Source organism: Anser brachyrhynchus, assembly GCF_964034855.1.
Source record: "Anser brachyrhynchus genome assembly, chromosome: 31".
Taxonomy (NCBI): Eukaryota; Metazoa; Chordata; class Aves; order Anseriformes; family Anatidae; genus Anser; species Anser brachyrhynchus.
This window is the reverse complement of record NC_137724.1, coordinates 559,464-584,579: the sequence shown is the minus strand read 5'-3', so window position 1 is coordinate 584,579 and position 25,116 is coordinate 559,464. Positions and strand designations below refer to the sequence as shown.

At 51.3% G+C, this 25,116-nt stretch overlaps 2 protein-coding genes, 1 long non-coding RNA gene and 1 pseudogene across 4 annotated transcripts in view; 2 read left to right on the top strand and 2 right to left on the bottom strand.

Moving 5' to 3' along the window:
- LOC308184342 (olfactory receptor 14A16-like) overlaps nt 1-17,132 on the bottom strand; it is a 30,502-nt gene extending 13,370 nt beyond the window's left edge. Inside the window, exon 1 of the mRNA XM_080571397.1 lies at nt 16,335-17,132. The gene's annotated coding sequence lies outside the window, so the exon portion shown is untranslated. The remainder of the gene's footprint in view (nt 1-16,334) is intronic.
- LOC308184368 overlaps nt 1-25,116 on the top strand; it is a 342,195-nt gene that overhangs the window by 311,034 nt on the left and 6,045 nt on the right. The window lies entirely within an intron of this gene.
- On the top strand, nt 1,866-4,136 carry LOC308184384 (olfactory receptor 14C36-like; annotated as a pseudogene). Its single transcript has one exon. The product of its transcript is annotated as an olfactory receptor 14C36-like (transcript).
- On the bottom strand, nt 14,155-15,117 carry LOC308184382 (olfactory receptor 14A16-like; the record flags this gene model as incomplete). The annotated part of the gene is made up of 1 exon (XM_080571440.1): nt 14,155-15,117. One exon carries the CDS (start codon nt 15,115-15,117, stop codon nt 14,155-14,157), a length of 963 nt encoding a protein of 320 aa, XP_080427566.1.

The window sequence follows — 25,116 nt, the reverse complement described above, 5'->3', positions numbered from 1 at the left end:
TGGAGGTCTGTGGCTCGTGGTGTCTCCCAGGGGTCAGTACTGGGTCCAGTGCCATCCAACTTATTCATCAATGATCTAGATGAAGGGACAGAGTGCACCCTAAGCAAGTTTGTGGATAATACAAAGCTTGTCAAAGTTTTTGACACATCAGAGGCCTGTGCGGCCACTCACAAGGACCTGGACAAGCTGGAGAGATGGGCAGAGAGGAACCTCACGAGGTTCAACCAGGGCAAGTGCAGGGTCCTGCACCTGGGAAGGAACATCTCTGGGCACCAGTACAGGTTGGGGGCTGACCTGCTGAAGTGCAGCTTTGCGGAGAGGGACGTGGGGGTCGTGGTGGAAAAGTTAGCCATGAGCCAGCAATGTGCCCTTGTGGCCAAGAAGGCCAATGAGATCCTAGCCTGCATCAGGAGGAGTGTGGACAGCAGTTCAAAAGAGGTGATCCTCCCCTTCTGCTCAGCCCTGGTGAGGCCACACGTGGAGTACTGCGTCCAGTTCTGGGCTCCCCAGTACAAAAGGGATGTAGAACTTCTAGAGAGGGTCCAGCGCAGAGCCACAAAGATGATTAAGGTATTGGAGCATCTGTCCTGTGAGGAAAGACTAAGCAAGCTGGGTCTGTTTAGCCTAGAGAAGAGGAGACTGAGAGGGGATCTTATCAGCCTTTATAAATACTCGAGGGGACAATGTAAAGTGGATGGGGCCAAACTCTTCTCAGTGGTGGTGAGTGATAGGACAAGGGGTAATGGGTATAAATTGAATGACAGGAGATTTCATTGTCATATGAGGAAGAACTTCTTTACAGTTTGGGTGACAGAGCACTGGGACAGACTGCCCAGAGAGGCTGTGGAGTCTCCTTCTTTGGAGATATTCAAAATCCACCTGGATGCGACCCTGTGTAACATGCTCTAGGTGAGCCTGCTTGAGTAGGGGGGTTGGACTAGATGATCTCTGGAGGGCCCTTCCAAACACAACCATTCTGTGATTCTGTGAAATAAATAAAAAGATGTTGTGTTGTTGTTCTTCTTGGTGTGTAAGAAGTCTTCATTTTCAGAATTTTGTAGCTTGTCTAGAAGATTTATGATTGTTTTCATAGGTCTGGGACATGTCCCAGCAAGATGAGGAAGTTCCCTCTATGCAAATATAAATTTATATAGATATTTCCAAAAATGCATGTCCTCCCAATAACATAAATGGAGGTATTATATCCCCCAAACATATTTATCTTGGCATATCTCGCATCTACGTTTCATATTTAAATGGATTTGAGAGCAATAAAGTCTTTAGAGGTTGAATAGGTCCTGCCTTTACTTCTTTCCCATTGGACTACAGCTGCTAGCAGTTTCCTCATATCATCTCTGTTTATGACCCAGAGAAATCTGACACCACAAATGTTACTCAAATGTCACTCTGGCACCTCCAATGTCACCAGAGGTCTGCATCTGAACATCTCCCTCCTGCCTTCCACCTCCATTAAATGTGCTGGGAGCTGAGACACGCAGCAGACATGCAGATGTCTGGTTTGTGCCCACCTGCACAAAGGCAAGAGGAATCCCAGCTCCTGTGGGCTTGTGTGAGGCATGAGAGGCAGCTGAACCCCTTCTAGCATCTGGACTGCAAAAAAAGAAAGAGATGCCTTGGTTGACTCAGATGAAAAACTTCCCTCATCAGGGGGAAGGCAGATCCCTTCCTGTCCTTGTGTGAGTGTTCTGCTTAAAACCAGGACATGGAAAGGTGATTTCTGGACATCATACTTTTCCTGATATGAGTAACGACAGTGCTGGAAATGAGTTTCCTTCGCCAGTGGAGGGAAGGAACATTAGTGGTTGCTTCAGTCCGTTTCAAAGCCGATTCCCCTGGAGGTCCAGGGACTTCTGAAGAACTCCCTGTGCTGCTGAGCTGGGCTGGGCTCCTGGGCCCAAGGGGAGCTCCTGGCAAGCGTGCAGCGCTGCAGAGAGACAGCTCTGCCCAGGAGCAGCTCCTCTGCACAGCGCAGCAGGGCTGGGGGCACTGCCTGCAGGGGACAAGGGCGGCTGAGAGAAGGGAGGGAGATGTTAAAGGCAGTGTGGAGGGGGGCTGCTGAGAGCTCACTGCGGGAGAAATCTTCCCAGCCCTGAACAGGGTAAGTGTCTGGCTGCAGGGCAGCACAGCTGTTGTTCCTGGTGCCATCTCCAGATTTGCTGACAAATCCTGCAGCCTGTAGGGATTTTTCAGAAGAACCCTCAGAGTTTCTTTGTATAAGAGACGAGTGAAAACCTTCAGAGCAGGGATTACCCGGCAAAGCTCTCAGAGGGACAGGACATGAGGGTTCCTTCTCACGAGGCTGGCTGCAGGCTGTGCAGCCGGGGTGCAGGCAGGGATGGCCAGGGCTGTGGTGCAGAGCAGGGTCCCTGCTGTGCCCCAGGGGCTGTGTGCCGGGGCAGGGCCTCTGCCGCCTGCCAGGCTCAGCACTCAGCCTGCCCGGGGAGCTTCCCATGGAGATGCGGGGAGAAGCTGCAGGTGGAAGGAGCCCCCCAGCAGGGCAAGGCAGGGCAGGGTCCTGCTGGTGCCCAGATGCTACTGCCTGGGGCAGGCTGCTCAGAGCTCCACAGCACCCCCAGGGCATCTTTGTGGGAGATTCCTGAAAGGCAAGAACAACACCTCCTGTGCCTGAAGGGAAGGCAGTCTCTGAGGTCTCTGCTTTAATCTTCCTGCTTTTCGAGGGCAGTCGGGATGATAATGGTTTTGTCAGGATTGTAGAAGAGACTGAAGCTCAAAGAGCATTACACTGAAAGAGACCTGTAGGTCTTTGAGGAACCTCACAAACTCATTCCACGCTCTTTAGCCTACAGACAGCACCAACACCACCTTCATTGTTTCTTGTGGGATTGTTGGAACTCCCTCTCAGCACCTTTAAATAGGGAGATGCCTCTGGCCAGTGGACGCCTGGGATTCATCCCTGGTGCTCTTTACCATATACTGTATGGCAGTACTGACTCCTGCTGAGTCTACAGAGGATCTGCATGGTCTCTGTGGCACCCTTAGGCAAAGAAACCCAGAGCTCCAGGCAGGAGCAAGTCTTCTTCAGATGAAGATGCAGCGAGGATGCAGTCTTGGTGAGGAGGTTTCTGTGAAATATGGTTTAGATTTTGCTCAGAAAAGTCTCTCTAACTTGTCACCGTCTATTCCCCCATGAACAGCCAACCATGCCCTGAGACAGCAAATGTTCAGCAGCAGCTTCCCCACAGAGTTCCTCCTCCTGGCATTTGCAGACACACGCGAGCTGCAGCTCCTGCACTTCGGGCTCTTCCTGGGCATCTACCTGGCTGCCCTCCTGGGCAACGGCCTCATCCTCACAGCTATAGCCTGCGACCACCGCCTCCACACCCCCATGTACTTCTTCCTCCTCAACCTTGCCCTCCTTGACATCGGCTGCATCTCCATCACACTCCCCAAAGCCATGGCCAATTCCCTGTGGGACACCAAGACCATTTCTTTCTTCAGTTGTGCTGCCCAGGTCTTTATGTTTGCTGTCTTTATTCTAGCAGAGTTTTACCTTCTCACCATCATGGCCTATGACCGCTACATTGCCATCTGCAAACCCCTGCACTACAGGACCATCATAAGTGGCAAAACCTGTGTCAACATGGCAGCAGCTGCCTGGGGTAGTGGGTTTCTCCATGCTGTGCTGCACACTGCCAATACATTTTCCCTCCCCCTCTGCCAAGGCAATGCCCTGGACCAGTTCTTCTGTGAAATTCCCCAGATCCTCAAGCTCTCCTGCTCAGATGCCTACCTCAGAGAAGCTGGGCTTATTGTTTTTACTGCATGTTCACTTTTAGTGTGTTTTCTTTTCATTCTGTACTCCTACACGCAGATCTTTAGGGCTGTGCTGAGGATATCCTCTGAGCCCGGACGGCACAAAGCCTTTTCCACGTGCCTCCCTCACCTTGCCATAGTCTCCCTGTACATCAGCACTGGCACATTTGCCTACTTGAGACCCCCCCTCCATGTCCTCCTCCTCCCTGAATCTTTTGCTGGCAGTTCTGTACTCAGTGTTGACTCCATCAGTGAACCCCCTCATCTACAGCATGAGGAATGAGGTGCTGAAGGATGCAGTGTGGAAAGTGATGTCTGCGTGTTTTTCAGAAGCAATATAGTTACTGTCATCTGCATATCACTGATAATGCAACTCATTACAGACCGAGATATTTCCATTATGTTTTCCTTCCATCTTTACTTTTACTTCTTTTACTGATGGTAAGGTAGTCCAGAGAGAAATATGATCATTATTTGCATTCCACAGGCAAAGCAGAGCTCTGCAACACCAGGAAATGGGAAAGGCGTTGGGAAAATTACTAGTTATTCAATCAGTGAAATTTCATAGTCTGGATCAAGTGAATCACCCCAAAACTTCTCCTGACATTGGAAATGAGTTGGACTTGATGATCCTTGTGGGTCCCTTCCAGCTCAGACTATTTCATGAGTCTCTGACTCTGAAGAAGGCCGGCTATCTGTGCTCACGCTCCACGGCCAAATAACCACTTGTGTGGGAGGCAGTCAGTGGCAGTGCCCCCCACCAGCTGGCTCTGCCTTCCCAGCCTGACCAGCAAGGCCCTGCAGAGTGCCCCCATGGCCCCGCTAACCACAGCCCCCTCACTCCGCAGAGCAGCGCCGCCAGCTCAGGAGCTGTGGGCAGCACGGGCAGAGACTGCAGGAATGGCTGCTCAGGCCAGCCCAGACGTGGTGGGCTGGGGCAAGGCTGTGTGGGACATGGGGTGTCCCAGGAGCAGAGCAGGGCGCTGTGTGTGTGCGGTGGTGCTGCCTGAGGAGCCCCAGGGCCAGCAGTGTTGTGCTGTGCTGTGCTGGGGAGTGGGGCTGGCGTGGGGGGCTGCAGGCTGCCTGGGGGAGGGAAATCTCTTGCAGACGGTAGAAGGAGAGACACTGCCACTGACCTCCACTCCTCCATTTGCTGCTTTGGGACCTGTCCAGCCTGGGCTGCACTGCTGGGCTGGGCTGGGGAAAGGAGAGGGAAGTATGGAGAGCTGGGGAGGGGCTGAGCTGGGCTGGCCTCCTGGGAGAGACAGGGAGGACCAGCAGAGCAGGGGCTGGGCTGGGCCCTTCTTCTCTGGACGCCTTGGCAGATGCTGCCCCAGGGCAATGGCCCTAGATCAGCCCCTTGCAACCACCGTTCGCAGAACTAGGCTCTCGCCCCAGCTCACACAGGTGGTTTCTTTCTCTAGGTATGGACACTAAATTACTGAATCAGGAGTCCGTCTTTACCTTGTCCATATGAGAGTGACCATAGTATTGGTGCAGTGAGATGAACCTGAGGAAGTCCAAGTGCCATAAACTATTCCCTAAGGTTGCCATCATGTCAGGTGGAACAGAGTTTCCAGGTCACTTCTTTTTGGCACTATGGTCCTTTGGGAAACCAGATGAATAAAGCAATACTAGTGTTCATTACTATTATGCTAACTCCTTCTCCGCAGAGTTCTCAAAGTTTTCCTAAAATATTTGCATAGTTCTTTTCCACACATTTCCTTCAGTGTGACCTGGAGTTTCTAAAGTCTTCATGGGGAAACGTGAGTCAGGATGTGTGGGAGGTCTTCTGATGCCTGAGCTGGTTGGCAGGCAGAGTACCTGAGGGATTGTGCAGGGCGTCCCCTGCACCCAATGCTCCTGGGGCAGGGATGGGAAGAGGCCTCCTGAGCACAACAGCTCCTTGTAGTCCTGTGGATGCTGGCTGTGAGGTCACTTCTGTCCCAGCACCTGGCTGTCCAACAGCAGGGAGTCAGAGCCTCTGAGGTCATAAAGGCCATCAGAAAGCTGCCCCCAAGAGGGTGACACATTTGGGGAGGCCAAGGGAAAGCTGGGAGAATAAAGCTGAGAATTCTGGGGGAGAGAAGAGGGGTTTGTCTAACAGAAAGGAAAGATTTTGAAGAGTTAGGAGGGGTTCAGGTAATGCTGCTGCTGGTGCAACACTCACTGGGAGAACATTCATGTTAGACCACTGGTAATATTTCTAACCAGGAACCTTTAAACCTGGTGTTACTCTTAATGCCATCCCTCAACCTGGAAGGAATCCATTGCTGTAATCCCTAAATTCAAATCCTACCCTGAAGTCAAATCCCAGACACATAACCTGTTACCATTAGTCTTAACCTATTGCTCTCGGTAATCCCTAGTCCTTAATCCATAGCATTAATTTGTCAGCTTTAACACTAACACTCATTCAGTAACAAAGCACATAATAAAACCCTAACCAAAAATCTAGCCCATACCCTAAACTCTGACTGGGTATTAAAAGCAGAACACCAAAGCCTCTCTCTAAGACTCTGCCCAATCCCAAAACATGGAAGGAAGATCCAATCCCTAGAATTTAACCTGAATACCTAATTCTCAAATCCCTCATTCCTACACACCACAAAACTGAAGCGGTTTGTCTGCGTGATTCTGGGCAGCGCTTGAGACGTCCTGCAGCAATGACTTGGTCTTGGAGGAGGCAGGTGGGGTGACATGGATCTGGTCAGGCCATAGGGCTCAAGGAAGAGATGGGTGGGGATTCTCTGCTGAGGTCAGCTGTTCCTCAGGATCTCAGAAGGCAGCAGGAGGCCCATGGCTGTGCAGGTGGGTGTCAGGGCACTTCTGCCTGAGGGTTTGATAGGCCACCTCCAGGCACATGGCCAGTCTATGAGGGTGGCATTTTAGCTGTCATAAGGAACTGATGAGCCACTGGCACGCTGCAAGTGTAAATCTTTATTTCAACATCATAGCTACTCTAGTGCCTAACAGAAGTTGCACAACGCTCTCTCCTGCCCATCAGAGAAGCTGAAAGGCCATCAGGAGATGCATGGCCTTGTAGGATGACAACGACTTTGCTTTTATTTTGTGGGTGTTGGGCGTCAAGGAGGACAACTTGTAGGTACGTTCTTATAAGGTGTCGCCTGTGCCTTAGAAAGTTTGAATCAAGCAGGAAGCAGTTGGCTTTGGTGGGGACTGCGAGGTAACTTCTGCCTCTGGAGCTGAAAGGCCAGCAACAGGAGCATGGCTGGGCAAGGGACTGGGAGGTCCCATTCTGTGAAGTATCTGCCAGGTCAACCCTTGCCTCCTGGCTGGCAGGTGGCCTTTTAGGCTCACATCTGCCAGCGTCTCTCACAGGCCAGCAGAAGGCAGCTGGCTGGCATGGTTCTTGTGTGATGCCCTCTGCCCAAGTACCTGAAAGGCCCATGCAGAAGCTGCCTTGGCTGTGGGTTTTCAAGTCTCTTGTGCCTGAGTACATGACTGGAGAGCAGCAGGCATGTGGCTTGGTTGTGTCTTTCTGAAGAGCTGAAAGGCCAGCAGGAAGGCCACGTGGCTTGGAAGATCATGGTGAGGTTCCTTCTGTCTAGTCAGATAACAGGAAACAAGAAGGATGATTTAGCATGCCTTTTCTGAAGGATAGTCTGAAAGATGATGGAGCTTTTCTTGGTAGTTGGACACAGCATGTGAGAGAAAAACTAGGGAGGAAGAGATATCAATGAAGCTATGGAAACGCCAAGGTTGGACCACGGTAGGAAAGCAAGATGGGTGTTTGTATCCTGAAGGGAAATGGGAACAGGTGTGGGACATCATAGGACAGCCAGTGGTAGAGATGGACAATGGTACTGGCAAGGCGAGAGTTAGCCAAGAAAACAACAGTCTTGTCCCCTTGACTATGGCAGGTCTCTCTGCCACCAGGGCCTGGGAGGAGACGTTGTCCTCTTAGCAATTGGGGTTCGTCTCCTCTTCGCACTTCCTGACAGAGGCCAGGAGGTTTCATACCACTGTCTTTCACTTGGCACTGCATACCACACATCCCACCGACCGAGGAAGAGTCTGGAGCTTCACATGAGGGGCAGGACCTCTCTGCCCAGAGCTGCAAGCAAGGCTTGGTCTTTCTGCTTGATGAAACAAAGCCTGGATTTTCTCAGCCTCAGAGCTACCTGCACAGGGCCTTGGCCTACCTGTAATCTGGGCCCCAACTACCTGCCCTAAGGAGTCCATGGGGCTTTGTCAGTAATAGCCTTCAGTGGGACCAATCAGTACTTTGAAGAACTTTGGGGTTTGGCTTCTGACTTTGGCTTTCTGAGAGATTTCATCAGTCTCCTCTCAGGAGATGAAGTTGATAAAGTTGTCAGCAACTACACCTTGGGGCTTATTGAGATACAGAGAGGCCTAAGAGTCTCTTAAGGAGGTCTGGACAGGTAGGAGAAGTTTGACACTGTACAGACAACCTTGCTCCTCACCTCCCAAGCTCTCACCATTTCTCTCATTGATCTCCTCGGACTTGTATCACTTCTCCTGACATCAGATTTCTCCACTGAAGTCTGCAGTTGCACCTTGTAGCTCCTTTGTCCCAACTTCCTCCTGCTTTCCTTAGAGAACAGGCTGTGCAGAGGTAGAGAACAATGATTCTTAACTGCAAACAAACTAAAATAAAGTATGATGAAGCTCATTAATCAATGAAGCACACTGATCAATTGCATGCTAGCTCTAGGTTGTATGTAATGAGGCTCACCTCCCACAAGGGATGGTCTCATCAACATTTTTTTCAGTCAGTAGACATGAAAGACTCTGTAAAAACATAGTTCAGGAGTTGTCCAAAGACAGCGTTAGAATACATAAAGGAAGTAAAAGCTATGAACTCCTTGAGGCTTAAAGCAGCAACTAGATCATATTGTGATAGAGACATAGAATCTTAGAATCAATGAATGATACAATCTAGGAACGATTTAGGCTTGAAAAGGACTCTAGGATCATCTAGTACAATGCCCCTCCTATGGTCAGGGGCATCTCTCAACACATAAGGCCGCTGAAAGGCCGTTCCATCCCAACTTTGAACACTTCCAGAGATGAGGCAGCCACAACTTCTCTGGGAAACCTCTTCCAGTGCTGCACTACTCTCATCCTAAGATCTTTCTTCCTTATATCTAACCTATATCTACGCCCTTTCAGTTCAAAATCATGACCCCTTGTTCTGTCACTACAGACCCTGATAAATAAAATAAAATAAAATAAAATAAATAAAATAAAATAAAATAATAAAATAAAATAAAATAAAATAAAATAAAATAATAATAATAATAATAAATAAAATAAAAGTTTTTCTTTCTCATAAGCTCCCTTGAAATACTGAAAATAATAAGGTCTCTCTGGAGCCTTCTCTTCTCCATGTTGAACAACCGCAACACTCTCAGACTTTCTTTGTAGGAGAGTTATTTCTTCCCTCTTATCATTGCCCTGTACTGTAGCCCCTCTAACTGGTCTATACCTTTCTTGCACTGGGGGCCCCACAATTGGATGCAGCAAGGCAAGTGGGGTCTGATGAGAGCAGAATGGAGGGGGAATCACCTCTCTGAGGCTTCCTTGCAAAGAACCTGGTTTGCTCAATGCCAGCTGGATAAATCCTTCCTCAACACAGAGCAGAGAAGAACTGAAACACAGGGCTGCTTTAGCTCACTGGAGATAACAATTTTAAGGGCTGTCTGATTCTCAACTTCTAGCAAACACAAAACACAGGATCATTGCTGGATGAACACTTGGACAGATGAAGATATTTCTCTGGAGGTTTATGGAGAGACAAAATTTTTCTGAGGCCTCTAGCTCATCAGCTGAGATTTCTCCACATGAGACAGCCAAGTGGGAGACATGAAGTAGAAAGGAACTTCTCTCCATCTCCACCATGGACATGGCCCACGTGTAACATGTACAACCAAGGTTCCAAAGTACTGAGATGATGCAGCTGATGCACTGGGGGTTCCTTAGCAAAGGAATAATGTGGGAAGAGTGGAGTCCAGCTGGAGGAGAGATAGCATGTGGATAAGAAACTGTGAATAAAAATAGATGGGATAACCTGGACATTGGTTTCTGAGGCCATTTCTGATATTTCTGGGTATCTGAAACCTCTGCATGGATCAGAAGAGCATGGCATAAGCCTTCTAGGTGACTGTCGCCCATTGCAGTGGCTGCAGGAGGTAGAAAAGACATGGACTGGGACTACTGCTGTGCACTGCCTTGCACGGTGCTGACAAAGTGTCCTCCTCTTCCTTGATCACCACCAGGATGAGGAGTTCATGTATAAGCCTTGGACATGGATCCTGTGCACTTACATTTCAGGCCGGGTGCCGAGTAAAGCGCCCCATGGTCAAAAAAGCCAAAAGTTCTGTGTTGGCACCAGCCTCTGAGCCAAGCGTTAATCAGGTGAGCTTTCTGTGTCCACTCTGTAACTGCTAATCTACCTGCTACTATAGGGATGGACGAAAACACCACCTGTACTCCCGCTCCATCCACTAACCGTCCCAGTCCCCTAAAGTCCTGTTTGATAGCCTTCAGGCTTCTCTCTTCAATATTATCACTGCCAGTTTGGACTATCAAAAGTGGATAGTAGTCAGAGGGGCGAACCAGGTTGGGAAGCTTTCTGGCAACATCCCTGACCCTGGCCCCAGGGAGGCAGCAGACCTCCCTATGGGTAGGGTCAGGCTGACAAATAGGGCCCTCTGTCCCCCGGAGAAGGGAGTCGCCTACAATGATTACCCTTCTATCCTTCTTGGTGGAGGCAGTCTTGAGGCGTGGAGTCGACCTCCTCGCCCTAGGTATCCTCCTGGGTAGACTTTCTACCTCATCTTCACCCGCCAGTCTCTCAAGCTCTAGGGCCTCAAACCTGTTGTGTACACACAGCTGGGAAGGTGGGGGTGGGGGGGGGGCGTCGCCTGCGAGGTCGAGCAGGGGCCTGTCTCCATTCCTCCTTAACTCCTAGGTCCCCTCCCTCTGCCTGACAGGGAAGGGGGTCCACCCCCATTTCGGGTGTCTCACCCCAGTACCTCTCCTTCAGGCCCTGCAGGGAGTCACTCCACCAGTCTATCTCCCGCTCACACTCCCTGATAGCCCTCAACCTCTCCACCTCCTCCCTGAGCTCTGCCACCAGGCGGACCAGGTCATCCACCTGCTCGCACCTCACACACACAGTCCCTCTGCCTCCTTCAGATGGCAGCAACAGGCTCAGACACTCCCTGCACCCAGAGACCTGAACTGCCGCATTTTTGGGCAGGCAGTCAGTCTGGGTGGTTACAGACTTTCTAGAGAGAGCAGTCTGCCTGGTGTAGACCATTGCAGCCCAGCTAGTGGTCGACAGCCGTTAGAGGAGTTGTTCGTATGGGTGGGGGGGGGAACGTTCTGACATCTCTGACCCCCCTGCTCACCCTGCCTGCACGAACTGCCATGCAAACTGCTGCGCCCCGCCTTTCTGATGCATCACGCCCTGTTTGCCTGCCCTGTTCGCTGCGCTCCTGGTCGCTCGCGCTCCCTAGGGGCTGCTTTTGAATGGCCGGGGAGGAGGTGCTGCTGGCTCTGCCTACGCCTCGTCAGCCTCCCTCACGAGGGCTGCCGGGTCCTGGCGGCTCCCTCAAGTGGCCTCGATGCTGGAAAAAAAGCCCTGCCTGTCCCTATCCCCCGCTCCACTGCAGAACGCGTCTGCCCCAGAGCCGATCACCTCGGCAAGTGGAGTAGAGTAGGAATGACCTTGAAATAAAGATTTACACTAGCTGCATGTCAGCAGTTCCTCAGTTGCTTATGAGAGCAAAAATGGTATCCTCATTGACCATCCATGTGCCTGAAGGTGGCCTATCAGGTCCTCAGGCAGAAGTGCCCTGACACCCATTTGCACAGCCATGGGCCTCCTGCTGCCTCCTGAGATCCTGAGGCACAGCTGACCACAGCTGACCACCCATTTCCTCCTTGAGCCCTATGACCTGACCAGGTCCATGTCACCTTACCTGCCTCTACCAAGACCAAGCAATTGCTACAGAAACTCTCAAGCCCTTCTCAGCCTCATGGGGCCAGGCAACTTGAGTTTTGTGATAAGAGTGCAGGAATGAGGGATTTGAGGATTAGGTATTCAAGACAGAGTTTAGGGATTAGATCTTGCATTCCATGTTTAGGGATTGGGCAGAGTCTTATAGGGAGGCTTTGGTGTTCTGCTTTGAGTACCCAGTCAGTGTTTAGGGTATGAGATAGATTTCTGGTTAGGCATTTATTATATGGTTTGTTATGGGACGAGGGTTGGTGTTAAGGCTGGCAGTTTAATGCTAGGGATTAAGGGATATGGATTATCGAGAGCAATGAGTTAAAAATGGAATGTGCTGATGTGGTGTGGGCTGGACTTCAAAGTAGGATTTGAGGTTGGGGATGAGAGCAGTGGATTCCTTTGAGTGTAAGGGATAGCATTTAGGGTAGCACCAGGTTTTCAGGTTGCTGGTTAGAAATATTGCCAGGAAATAAAACAAATATTTTTCCAGTGAGTCTTTTAGCAGCATCAGCCTTAACTGAACCCCTCTTACCTCTTCCAAATCTTTCTTTTCTGTTAGCCAAACCCCTCTTCCCTCCCCCAGATCTCCCACCTTTATTCTTCCAGCTTCCCCCTGGCCTCCTGTAACATGTCACCCTGTTGGGGGCAGCTTTCTGATGGCCTTTATGACCTCAGAGGCTCTGCCTCCCTGCTGTTGGCCAGCCAGGTGCTGGGACAGAAGTGACCTCACAGCCAGCATCCACAGGACCATAAGGAGCTGTTGTGCTCAGGAGGCCTCTTCCCAGCCCCCCCAGGAGCACCGGGCACAGGGGATGCCCTGGACAATCCCTCAGGTAGTCCGCCTGCCAACCAGCTCATGCTTCAGAAGGCCTCCCACACATCCGGAGTCATGTTCCCCATGCAGCCTTTAGCAAGTCCAGGGCATCCTGAAGGAAATGGCCACTGCTGTGTGGAAAATTAAATCAAGAACTTAATATATGTTGTAGGAGAGTGTTGAGAGCTCTGCAGAGAAGGAATTAGTGTGAAAGTCATGTTATTTGCCATTGGTCATATCCATATCCAGTGAACAAGGGCCCAGCCCAGACTGCACTGTGGTTCCCCCCAGCCTCTCCCAGGAGGCCAGCCCAGTCCAGACCCTCCCCAGCTCTCCACACCTCCCTCTCCTCTGTCCAGCCCAGCCAAGCCCAGCCCAGCCCAACAGAGGAACTGAGGCTGGGCTGGCCCTAAAGCAGAAAATGGAGAAGTGGAGGTCAAAGGCAGTGTCTCTGCTCCTGCCATCTGCAGGAGACTCCCCACCCCTGGGCATCCTGCAGCTCCCTAGGACAGCCCTGCTTCCCAGCACAGCACACTAAAACACTGCTGGCCCTGGGATCCTCAGGCAGCACTGCACACACACAGCGCCCTGCTCTGCTCCTGGGACACCCCATGTCCCACACAGTCTTGCCCCAGCCCATCACGTCTGGGCTGGCCTGAGCAGCCATTCCTGCAGACCCTGCCCATGTTGCCCACAGCCCCCGAGCTGGCGGTGCTGCTCTGCAGAGCGAGGGGGCTGTGGTGCGTGGGGCCATGGGGGCACTCTGCAGGGCCGTGCTGGTCAGGCTGGGAAGGCAGAGCCAGCTGGTGGGGAGCACTGCCACTGACTGCCTCCCACACAAGTGGTTCTTTGGCCATGGAGGGTGCGCACAAATAGCCAGCCTTCTTCAGAGTCAGAGACTCATGGAAGAGAAACAAACAAAGCAAGAAGCCTCCTTTGAGTCCATCCCTTTACAATATCCATGAGAGCAGCTTTGGGAGAAGAGCTGAGCCTTCAGACACTGCCCTCAGCACATCCCCTTTTATGCTGGAGATGCTGGTACAGAGCCAGCTGTGTTAGAGAAGTGCCCCTGGCCTGTCCCTGCCTGTGGACACAGGACTGCCACACAGCAGCATGGTGAGCAAGCGACAAGAGCAATCAGACCTCACAGCAACACAAGGGTTCCGTAGGAGAGCATGGGTGGTGAAGGAAAGCACTTCCAGACAGACCAAGCCCTGGGACTCCCTGACATTGCTGCTGTGCCAGGATTCTTTTTCCCTCCACCTCTTCACACAGCCAAGTGCCCCTGCAGCTCCACCACAGGTCTCTGAGGGAGGATCTCAGGCAAGCAAGTCATTGCCAGGTCCTTTCTATTATTTAAATACACAGAGAGCCTGGCTCCTTCACACCAGGTTCCTATGTCACAATAGACAGCTAGATACTGAAATGGAAGAGGATGAACAAATACATTTCTTATTCTATCATGAATAACGGAAATGAAATTTAAAACATAAAAATTAAAAAGCACCAAATATATTGGGTCTGAAGCTGTAATGTTACATTATGAGCAGTATGTAAAAGATGGGCAGTTTATTGCTTCAGAAAAATGTCCAGTCATCACTTTCCACACTGCATTCTTCAGCTCCTGGTTCCTCATGCTGTAGATGAGGGGATTCACTGCTGGAGGCACCACCGAGTACTGAACTGCCAGCAAAAGATTGAGGGAGGAGGAGGACATGGATGGAGGTTTTAGGTAGGCAAATAAGCCAGTGCTGAGAAACAAGGAGACCACGACCAGGTGAGGGAAGCATGTGGAAAAGGCTTTGTGCCGGCCCTGCTTAGAGGGGATCCTCAACACAGCCCTGAAGATCTGCACATAGGAGAAAAGAATGAAAGCAAAACACCCAGATACAAAAGAGAAGCTAACAACAAGAAACCCAGCTTCTCTGAGGTAGTCATCTGAGCAGGAGAGCTTGAGGATCTGGGGAATTTCACAGAAGAACTGGTCCAGGGCATTGCCTTGGCAGAGGGGGAGGGAAAAGGTATTGGCAGTGTGCAGCACAGCGTTGAGAAAAGTACAGCCCCAGGCAGCTGCTGCCATGTTGACACAAGTTCTGCTGTCCATTATTGTCCCATAGTGCAGGGGTTTGCAGATGGCAATGTAGCGGTCATAGGCCATGATGGTGAGAAGATAAAACTCTGCTGCTACAAACACAAGAAACATGAAGACCTGGGTAGCACAACCTGCATAGGAAATGGCCCTGGTGTCCCAGAGGGAACTGGCCATGGCTTTGGGGACAGTGGTAGAGATGGAGCCCAGGTCGAGGAGGGCGAGGTTGAGGAGGAAGAAGTACATGGGGGTGTGGAGGCGGTGGTCGCAGGCTACGGCTGTGAGGATGAGGCCGTTGCCCAGGAGGGCAGCCAGGTAGATGGCCAGGAAGAGCCCGAAGTGCAGGAGCTGCAGCTCGCGGGTGTCTGCGAATGCCAGTAGGAGGAACTCGTTGGGGAAGCTGCTGTTGGACATTTGCTGTCTCTGGGACCGGTCCGTTGAGAAAAAAAAGAGAGAAAAGTTAGAGAAACTTCTCTGAGTAAAACCCACTCCTTCTCTCACCGAAATCACCACTCTCTGAGCTTGCATTTCAGCTATGGACATGACACTGCAGGGCAGGGACTCAGCCTCCTCGTTGTGTATCACCTTGCAGGACACAGGCTCCTCTCTTCTGGAGGTCCAGCTGAGGAGGAGGTGGCTCATGCCCTAAAGCCCCTGAGGGCAGAGGCTGTGCTGGGTGTCAGAGGAGAGCAGGGGGTTGCTGCAGAGAAGGTGCCTGCACTGCAGGCCTGCCAGGGAGTGCCTGAATCCCCCCTCCCTTGGTGTTCCGGGCAGCAGCTCCCTCTCCCTCCCTGCCCAGGTCTCTGCTGCCAGGTACTGGCCCTGCTGGCAGCTGCTTCCCTGTCCCCACATCTCCTCCCTGCCATTGCTCACAGACTCTGTCCCACCAGCTGTGTACTCAGTTCTGCCTTGCAGACACCTCCTGTCCCAGGACATATTTAAGGGACAACTCCCCAAGTTCAGAGTCTAAGGAGCAGCTCTAACCTAACAGAAGGTAACAAGAACGGGGGACTCAGTGTCTTTATCATAATGGAAAAATAAACTCCCTTCGTCGTCTGCCACCCAGTAAAGCAAGAGGAGAAATCTCAAAGCACAGAATGCTTCTCTTCAAGAATCCCTTGCTCTGGCATTTCTCTTGTGGAGTCCATTCTGAGACACCTTGGGAGTGCTCTGGAGCTGTGAGCAGCCTGCCCCAGGCAGCAGCCTCTGGGCATCAGCAGGACCCTGCCCTGTCCTGATGGGGGGGGGGGGGCTCCTTCCACCCACAGCTTCTCCCCACAGCGCCCTGGGCTGCTCCCCGGGCAGGCTGAGTGCTGAGCCTGGCAGGCGGCAGAGGCCCTGCCCCGGCACACAGCCCCTGGGGCACAGCAGGGACCCTGATCTGCACCACAGCCCTGGCCACCCCTGCCTGCACCCCGGCTGCACGGCCTGCAGCCGGCCCTGCAAGAATGAAGTCTCATGTCCTGTCCCTCTGAGAGCTTGGGCAGGTAATCCCTGCTCTGAACCTTGTCATTCTCTTCTCCAAAGAAACTCTGAGAGTCCTCCTGAAAGCTCCCATAGGCTATGGGATTTGCCAGCAAATCTGGAGATGGCACCAGGAACAACAGCTGTATTGCCCTGCAGCCAGAGACTTACCCTGTTCAGGGCTGGGAAGATTTCTCCCGCAGTGAGCTCTCAGCAGCCCCCCTCCACACTGCCTTTAACATCTCCCTCCCTTCTCTCAGCTGCCCTTGTCCCCTGCACACAGTGCCCCCAGCCCTGCTGCGCTGTGCAGAGGAGCTGCTCCTGGGCAGAGCTGTCTCTCTGCAGTGCTGCCCGCTTGCCAGGAGCTCCCCTTGGGCCCAGGAGCCCAGCCCAGCTCAGCAGCACAGGGAGCCCTTAAGAAGTCCCTGGGCCTCCAAGGGAATTGGCTTTGAAACAGACTGAAGCAGTCACTGATTTTTCTTCTCTGAGCTGGGGATGGACTCTTACTTCCAGTGGTGTCTTTTCCCTTAATTCAAAAGAAGAGTTTGGCATGAGAATCATCTTTTCTTGTCCCATTGTGAGACCAGACACCCACAAATGATGCAGGCTGCATTCCATCTCTTCCGAGCACTTGTTGTTTTTCAGGGGGAGGAAACTTTTTCACAGAAATAGAAATTCCTTTGTCTATACAAGCTACACAACCAATTTTGTGCCTCCACTCTCATAGAACTACGGAATGGCTTGGGTTGGAGGGGACCTTAAAGACCTTCTTGTTCCAGCCCCGCTGCCATGGTCAGAGGCACATTCCACAAGACCAGGTTCCTCACGGTCCCATCCACCCTGGCCTTGAACACTGCTGGGGAAGCGGGGTTCTACTTCTCTGAAGAACCTTTTCCAGTGCCTGACCAACCTCATAGTGAAGATTTCCTTCTTTAGATTTCAAGTAAATTTTCTCTATTGTATTTTAAAAAGATTGCACCTTGGAAGGGTATGGGATCTCCTGCAGATGGCAGCAGCAGGGACACTGCCACTGACCTCCCCTTCTCCATTTGCTGCTTCGAGGCCAGCCCAGCCTGGGCTGCTCTGCTCTGCTCGGCTGGGCTGGGTTGGGGAGAGGACAGGGAGGTGTGGAGAGCTGGGGAGGGTCTGGGCTGGGCTGGCCTCCTGGGAGAGGCAGGGAGGACTGGCAGAGCAGGGGTTGGGCTGGGCCCTTGCTCTCTAAATGCTGCATGAGGAAACATGAGTCTGGACATGTGGGAGGCCTTCTTAAGCATGAGCTGGTTGGCAGGCAGAGTACCTGAGGGATTGTGTAGGGCATCCCCTGCACCCACTGCTCCTGGGTGGGCTGGAAAGAGGCCTCCTGAGCACAACAGCTCCTTGTAGCCCTGTGGCTGCTGGCTGTGAGGTCACTTCTGTCCCAGAACCTGGCTGGCCAACAGCAGGGAGTCAGAGCCTCTGAGGTCATAAAGGCCATCAGAAAGCTGCCCCCAGCACGGTGACAAATTAGGGGAGGCCAGGGGAAAGCTGGGTGAATAAAGGTGGGAGATTTGGGAGAGATAAGAGGGACTTGGCTAACAGAAAGGAAAGATTTTGAAGAGTTAGGAGGGATTCAGGTAAGGCTGCTGCTGCTGCAACATTTAGTCGGAATAAATTCATGTTGGATACTGGTAATATTTCTAACAAGTAACCATAAATCCTAGGCCTACCCTTAAGTGCTATCTCTCATCCTGAAATGAATCCTCTGTAGTAATCACCAACCTCAAACTTTACCCTGAAGACAAAGCCCATAACCACTTAGACATAACCACTTAGTGTTTTTTACCCCATTGCTCACTGTAGTCCACAGCCCTTAATTCCTAGCATTAAATTGTCTTAACCCTAGCCCTCACCCAGGCAGAAATAAAACCATAACCAAAAATCCAGCCCATACCCTAAACACTGAATGGGTTCCCAAAGCAGAAAACCAAAGCCTCTCCCTAAATCTCTGCCCAATCCCTAACCTGGGAAGGCACTATCTATTCCCTAAATCCAAATCTGAACAACTAAGCCCTGAATCCCTCATTCCTGGACTTTAATAACCAAACTGAAGTGTCTGGCAGTGGTGATGACTATGAGGTCACTTCTGCCTCTGGAGCTGATAGGACATCAGTAGGAGCATGGCTGGGCAAGGGACTGGGAGCAAGCACGTGGCTTGGTTGTGTCTATCTGAGGAGCTGAAAGGCCAGCAGGAAGGCCACATGGCTTGGAAGACCCTGGTGAGGTTCCTTCTGTCTGAAGAGATGACTGGTCACAGGAAGGCTGATGGGTGTAGATGTCTGTGTGAAGGACAGTTTCTGAGATGTTGGAACTTTCCTTGGTCATGGGAAACTGAGTGTGAGAGAAAACTTTCTAGAAATTGAGGCTTGGATGGTGGAGACAGGGCATGAGAGGGAAGATATATCACTGAAAGGGTAATGCTTTAGTGTCAGAATTTCCCTGGAGGTAATATGTTATCACTCTATGACACTATGTTTCAGGGCACAGCTGGAGAGGATACAGACATCAATGAAGGCACAGAAATGCTAAGCTGAGAGCAAGGTAGGAAAGCAAGATGCATGTTTTCAGCCTGCAGGGAAACAGGGATGGGTATGGGACATCATAGGGCAGCCAGTGGTGGAGATGGACAAGGGCACTGGCAAGGATAGACTTAGCCAGGAATACCAAGGTCTTGTCCCCTTGGCTATGTTCGTTCTCTCTGGCACCAAGGCCTAGGAGGAGACATGTTGTCCTATTAGCAATGGGGCCTCATCACCTCTTTGCACCTCCTGAGGGAGGCCAGGAGGTGTCACACCATTGTCTTTCACTTGGCACTGCATAACCCACACCCCACTGCCTGAGGAAGAGCCTGGAGCCTCATGGGAGGGACAGGAGCTCTCTGCCCAGAACTGGCATCAGGGTTTGGCCTTTCTGGTTGATGAAACAAAGCCAGGATTTTCTCAGTCTCAGAGCAACCTACAAAGTGCCTTGGCCTACCTGTAATCATGGCCTCCAATTAACTCATCAGTCTCCTCTCAGGAGCTGACATTGTTGGACTTTGCAGAAGCTATACTTTGGGGTTTATTAAGACACAGCAAAATCCCTGAGTGTCTCTTAAGGAGGTCTGGACAGGTAGGAGAAGCTTGACCCTTTATGGACATCTTTGCTCCTCATCTTCCAACCCCACTATTTCTGTCATTGCCCCACCAGGACTTGCATCACTTCTCCTGACATCAGACTTCACTCAAGTCTGCAGTTGCACCTTGTAGATCCCTTGCACCAACTCCCTCCTTAGAGAAACGGCTGCACACAGATACAGAATAATGACTCTTAAGTGCAAGCAAACAAAAATAAAGTATAATAAAGGTTAATAAGCAATAAAACACACTGCTCAGGTGTATGCTAAGTCCAGGCTGTATCCAATGATGCTAACCTCCTTTGAGGGATAATCAGGATTTTTTTCCGTAGGTTATGTAAAAACACAGCTCAGAAGTTGCCTAAAGAAACAGGGCACATAAAGAAAGGGGAATCTTTTACCTCCTTGAAGGTTAAAGCAGCAGCTAGATCACAGAATCATCAAATTGAAGAATCATACAAGCATTGGATGTTCAGCGTTGAAAGGGACTCAGTGATCATCTAATCCAATCCCCCTGCCATGGGTAAAAATCTCTTTCACTACATCAGGTTGCTGAAAGCCCCTTGCAACCTGACTTTGTACACTTTCAGTGACGGGTCATCCACTCCTTCTATCAGAAACTTGTTGCAGTGTCTCTCTACTCTCATCCAAAAATGTTTATTCCTTATACCCCACTTAAATCATCACCATTTCCATTGTCCTGTTAGTACCGACCCCTGCTTTCCTTTCTAGGAGAGCTTTTTCAGTCCTCTTTTCATTTTCGCGGTCCTCTTTTGGGTCCCCTCTAACAGGTCTATGTCTTTCTTGCACTGGGCACCTCAGCACTGGATGCAGTATTGCAGGTGGGGTCTCATGAAACTAGAGTTAAGCAGGAGAATCACTACACTTGACCTCCTGTCCACTTCTTTCATGCATCTCAGTATGCTGTTGCCATACTGCCAGATCATATTTTTCATCCACCAATATTCCCAAGTGCTTCTCTGCAGAGATGTTCTCAATCCATTCATCCCTCAATCTACACTGAGATTGGGATTTCCCTGATTCACATGCAACACATGTGAATCAACAATTTTAGGACTGTTTGCTTCTCAATTTTAAGCAAACACAAGCTACATAGATCTTTGCTGGGTGAACTCTTTGACTGATGAGGATATTTCTCTGGAGTTTCACAGAGAAACAAAATTTTTCTGAGGCCTGTAGCTCATCAGCTGAGATTTTCTCCAGATGAGACAGCCAGATGGGAGGAAGAAGAGGAAAAGGGCTTTTCTCGATCCCCACCATGGACAGTGACCCTGGAGGAATATGTATTAGGGAGTTTCCAAAGCAGTGAGCTGTTGCAGCCCACTGGGTGTTTCTTGGCAAAGGAATGAGGTGGGAAGGGTGGGGTCCAGCTCAAGGAGAAATACCATGCAGATGACAGCCTGTGAATAGGATGGGATGGCATAGCCTGGACATTCACATATCTCACATCTCAGCTGAGGATAGGGATTGTGTGGTTACTGCCACTTTTCTGATATCTTCCTCCTCCAGTTCCTGTGATGGCCCTGCTTTGGAATAATCTGCCTCATCTTCTTCTTCCTCCTTCCCCTTCTTAGCTGGAGTTTCTTCCCTTACTAACTGGGCTCACTTTCACATCCATTGTTTCATCTTCGATGTAGGGGTGACTGATACCAGCCTTTGCATTACGGCTCAGTGTGGCTCGGTAGGCATGGGTCAGGCTGCAACCCATTGCAGTGATTCATGTCTCTCTAGAATCGGAAGGATGACAGCCTACTTTTTCCAAATATTTTGCTAGTTTTGCAGGATGTTGCACTTTTCCTGGGGTGCAGTTCCAAAACATTGGAGGTGCCCAGTGTCCTAGGTACTTGCCCATACTGTCCCACGTGCCCTGCAACTCCTACCTGTCGTGCCTCGGTGCAGACCCCTGGGTGGTATTCTTCAATAGTTGTTTAACATCAAACAAAGCCAGAAACACATTCAGGAGATGTAGCAAGAGGAACATGCTGATGTGAATATCCAAAGGATATTCAGAATTATCAAGGGCTATTGTTGCTGCTCCTACAGCAGGCATTTCATCATTCTTCTAGTCCCTGCCTTTGTATTCTGGGACTTGAGCAGTGTGGCTAGAGCTCTTGCCAGTGAAAACTGAGGCAAAAAAGTCATTGAGTACCTCAGCCTTCTCCATATCCCAGGTAACAAGGTCTCCTCTTTTCTTCTGGAGAGGGCCCACAATTTCACTAAGTCTTCCTTTTATAACCAATGTAACTAAAGACGCCTTTCTAGTTGCTCTTGTTGCTCCTGGTCAAATTTAATTCTAACAGGGTTTTAGCTAACCTGATCCCTGGCTGTTCAGACTGTTTCTCTGTATTCCTCCCAGGCTATCTGTCCTTGCATCCACCCTCTGTAGGCCTCCTTTTTCTACACGACTTTGTGCAGGAGCTTCTTGTTTGTGTATGCCTGCCTCCTGGCCTTTTTCTCTGACTTCTTCTTTGTTGGGATGCACACTGTGTAGTGGGTTTACGTGGCAAGCTTTGGGTAGCAGGGGGCCATAGGAGTGGCACCTGTGAGAAGAATCCAGAAGCTGCCTCATGTTAGGTAAGGGGCCTGCTGCTGGGCAGACCTGAGCAAATAAGCGACGTTGTTTGTGTCTCTGTGAGAGCAGATTTAAGAAAAGGAATAAAGAAAGAAAAGAATAAAGGAAGGAAGGAAGGAAGGAAGGAGGGAGGGAGGGAGGGAGAGGGGGAGAGGTGGAGGGAGGGAGGAAGGAAGGAAGGAAGGAAGGAAGGAAGGAAGGAAGGAAGGAAGGAAGGAAGGAAGGAGGGAGGGAGGGAGGGAGGGAGGGAGGGAGGGAAGGTGGAGGGAAGGACGGAGGGAAGGAAGGAAAGAAGGAAGGGAGGAAGGAAGGAAGGAAGGATGGACGGACAGACGGACGGACCTGCTGGGGAACAGCAGCTGAGAGATGAGGGAGAAACAGCCTTGCAGACACCAAGGTCAATGCAGAAGGATGGGGAGGAGGTGCTCCAGGCGCCGGAGCAGAAGTTCCCTTATGGCCTGTGGTGAGGACTATGGTGAAGCAGGTTGTCCCCCTGCAGCCCATGGTGTACCATGGTGGAGCAGGGTTCCATGCTGCAGCCCATGGAGGAGACCATGGTGGAGCAGGTGGACCTGCACTGAAGGAGGCTGCAGCCTGTGGAAGACCCCCACCAGAGCAGATTCTGGGCCGGAGCTGTAGCCCATGGAGAGGAGCCCACGCAGGAGCAGGTGACCTGGCAGGAGCTGCTGCCTGGGGTGGACCCAGGTTGGAGCAGTGTGGTCTTGAGGGATGGACCCCATCGTACGGAGCCATACCTGGAGCAGTTCTTGAAGAGCTGCTGCCTGTGGGAAGCCCACGCAGGATCAGTTCGGGAAGGATGGCATCCCATGGGAGGGACCCCACGTTGGAGCAGGGGAAGAGAGAGACCGAGAAGGTCAGAAACGAAGCGCTATAGACTGACCACAGACCCCATTCCCCTGTTCCCCTGTGCTGCGCGGGGGGAGGAGGTGGAAGAGGGTGGATGGGAGAAGGGGTTTTGGGGTTTCTTTACTTTGTTTCTCACTTCTCTAACTTGCTAGTAATAGGCAATAAATTTTACTATCTATCTCCCTACTCTGAGTCTGTTTTGCCCATCACAATAGTTTTGAGCGATCTCCCTGTCCTTATATCAACTCTTGAGCCCTTTGCATCATATTTTCTCCCCCTTTCCCTTTGAGGAAGGGGGAGTGATAGAGCGGTTGTGGTGGAGCTCAGCTGCCCACCCAAGTAAAACTACCACAGCTTGGAAGAGGTGATCCTTGAAGACTAAACAGCTTTCTCTTCCTTGGCCCCTTTTCCCTGAAGGACTTTGTCCCATGGTACTCTACAAAGGAGATGCCCCAAGAGGCCAAAGTCTGCTCTCCTGAAGTCCAGGGCAGTGTGATTGCTCTGCTCCCTCGTTGCTGCACTTAGGATCCTAAACTGCACCATTTCACGGTCACTGCAGCCCAGGCTGCCCTCGAGCTTCACATTCCCCACCAGCCCCTCCTTGTTGCTGGGAACGAGGTCCAGCATAACACTTTTCTCCGCTATCAATGGGAGAAGGAAGTTATCATTAATGCATAACAGGACCTTCCTGGATTGCCTCTGCCCTGCTGTGCTGTCCCTCCAACAGATACCAGGGTGGCTGAAGTCCCCCCTGAGGACCAGGGCTTTTGAATGTGAGGCTGCTTCTATCTGTTTATAGAGGGCCTCACCTGCTGGTCTTCCTGATCAGGTGGCCTGCAGCAGACTCCCACTATAATGTCCCCTGTCTCTACACTCCCTTTACTCCTGACACATCAGCTTGCTGTCAGATCCTTGTTCGTCCCCAGGCAGAGCTCCATGCACTCCAGCTGCTCACTCACATAGAGGCCACACTGAACTGAACCAACTGAACAAGCTCCTGTGGGTTTGTGGGGTGTGTGAGAGGAGCATCATCACACAAGGATCATCACATGGATCAAGGGTTACCAGATCGGTATGAGATGCCTCAGATGGATCAGTGCCCCACACAAGGGTAGCTAACCCCTCCTCATCCCTGCCTGTGTGTCCTATTTGTTATTGGCCATGAACAGAGTTTTCCAGAGAGAACGTTTGCACCTCTCAGTAACAATCAAACTCTCATAGGATTAACCATAATTCTGTACTCCATCTCTCTCCATTGTTTCAAGAGGGACATTTGGTGATTATTTCAGTTGACTTCATTATTTCAGTTGACGTTAAAGCATGTTCTGCAAAAGTGACTGTTGCCTTGCAGGAGCTGTCAGCCCTGGAGCCCCAGGGACACCTCAAGGGAGACAAGAATTAAAAACACGGTGAAACCTTGGGCTGGAGCTGTGCTGCTGAGCTGGGCCGGGCTCCTGGGCCCAAGGGGAGCTCCTGGCAAGCGGGCAGTGCTACAGAGAGACAGCTCTGCCCACGAGCAGCTCCTCTGCACAGCGCAGCAGGGCTGGGGACACTGCCTGCAGGGGACAAGGGCGGCTGCGAGAAGGGAGGGAGATGTTAAAGGCAGTGTGGAGGGGGGCTGCCGAGAGCTCACCGCGGGAGAAATCTTCCCAGCCCTGAACAGGGTAAGTCTCTGGCTGCAGGGCAACACAGCTCTTTTTCCTGGTGCCATCTCCAGATTTGCTGGCAAATCCCACAGCCTCTGGGATCTTTCAGGAGGACTCAGGACTCTGGAGTTTTTTTGGATAACAGAAGAATGACAAACTCCAGAGCAGGTATTATCTGCCAAAGCTTTCAGAGGGACAGGACATGAGGGTTCCTTCTCATGGGGTCAGCTGCAGGCTGTGCAGCCGGGGTGCAGGCAGGGGCGGCCAGGGCTGTGGTGCAGAGCAGGGTCCCTGCTGTGCCCCAGGGACTGTGTGCCAGGGCAGGGCCTCTGCCGCCTGCCAGGCTCAGAACTCAGCCTGCCCCCCATCTTCTTCCCCCCCCCCCCCCCCCCCCCCCCCCCCCCCCACTGCTGCTTGTGGTAGGCTGCTGCCTGGGGCAGACTGCTCACAGCTCCACAGTACAGCCTAGACATCTCTGGAGAAGACTCTTCATTAACGTGATCAAAGAAGATGCTTAAGTCTGTGCCTTTCTGTAGCTTTCTTTTTAGCATTTTTCTTGTTCATGCTGATGGGAATGCAAATACAGATGCCAGGTTTAGAGGAAGGTCTCAGATTCCTAAAGTGTCACCGTGAGGTTTAAGAGGAACCTCAGCAACCATCAGCCTTCAGATAGGAACAGCATCACCCTTCTG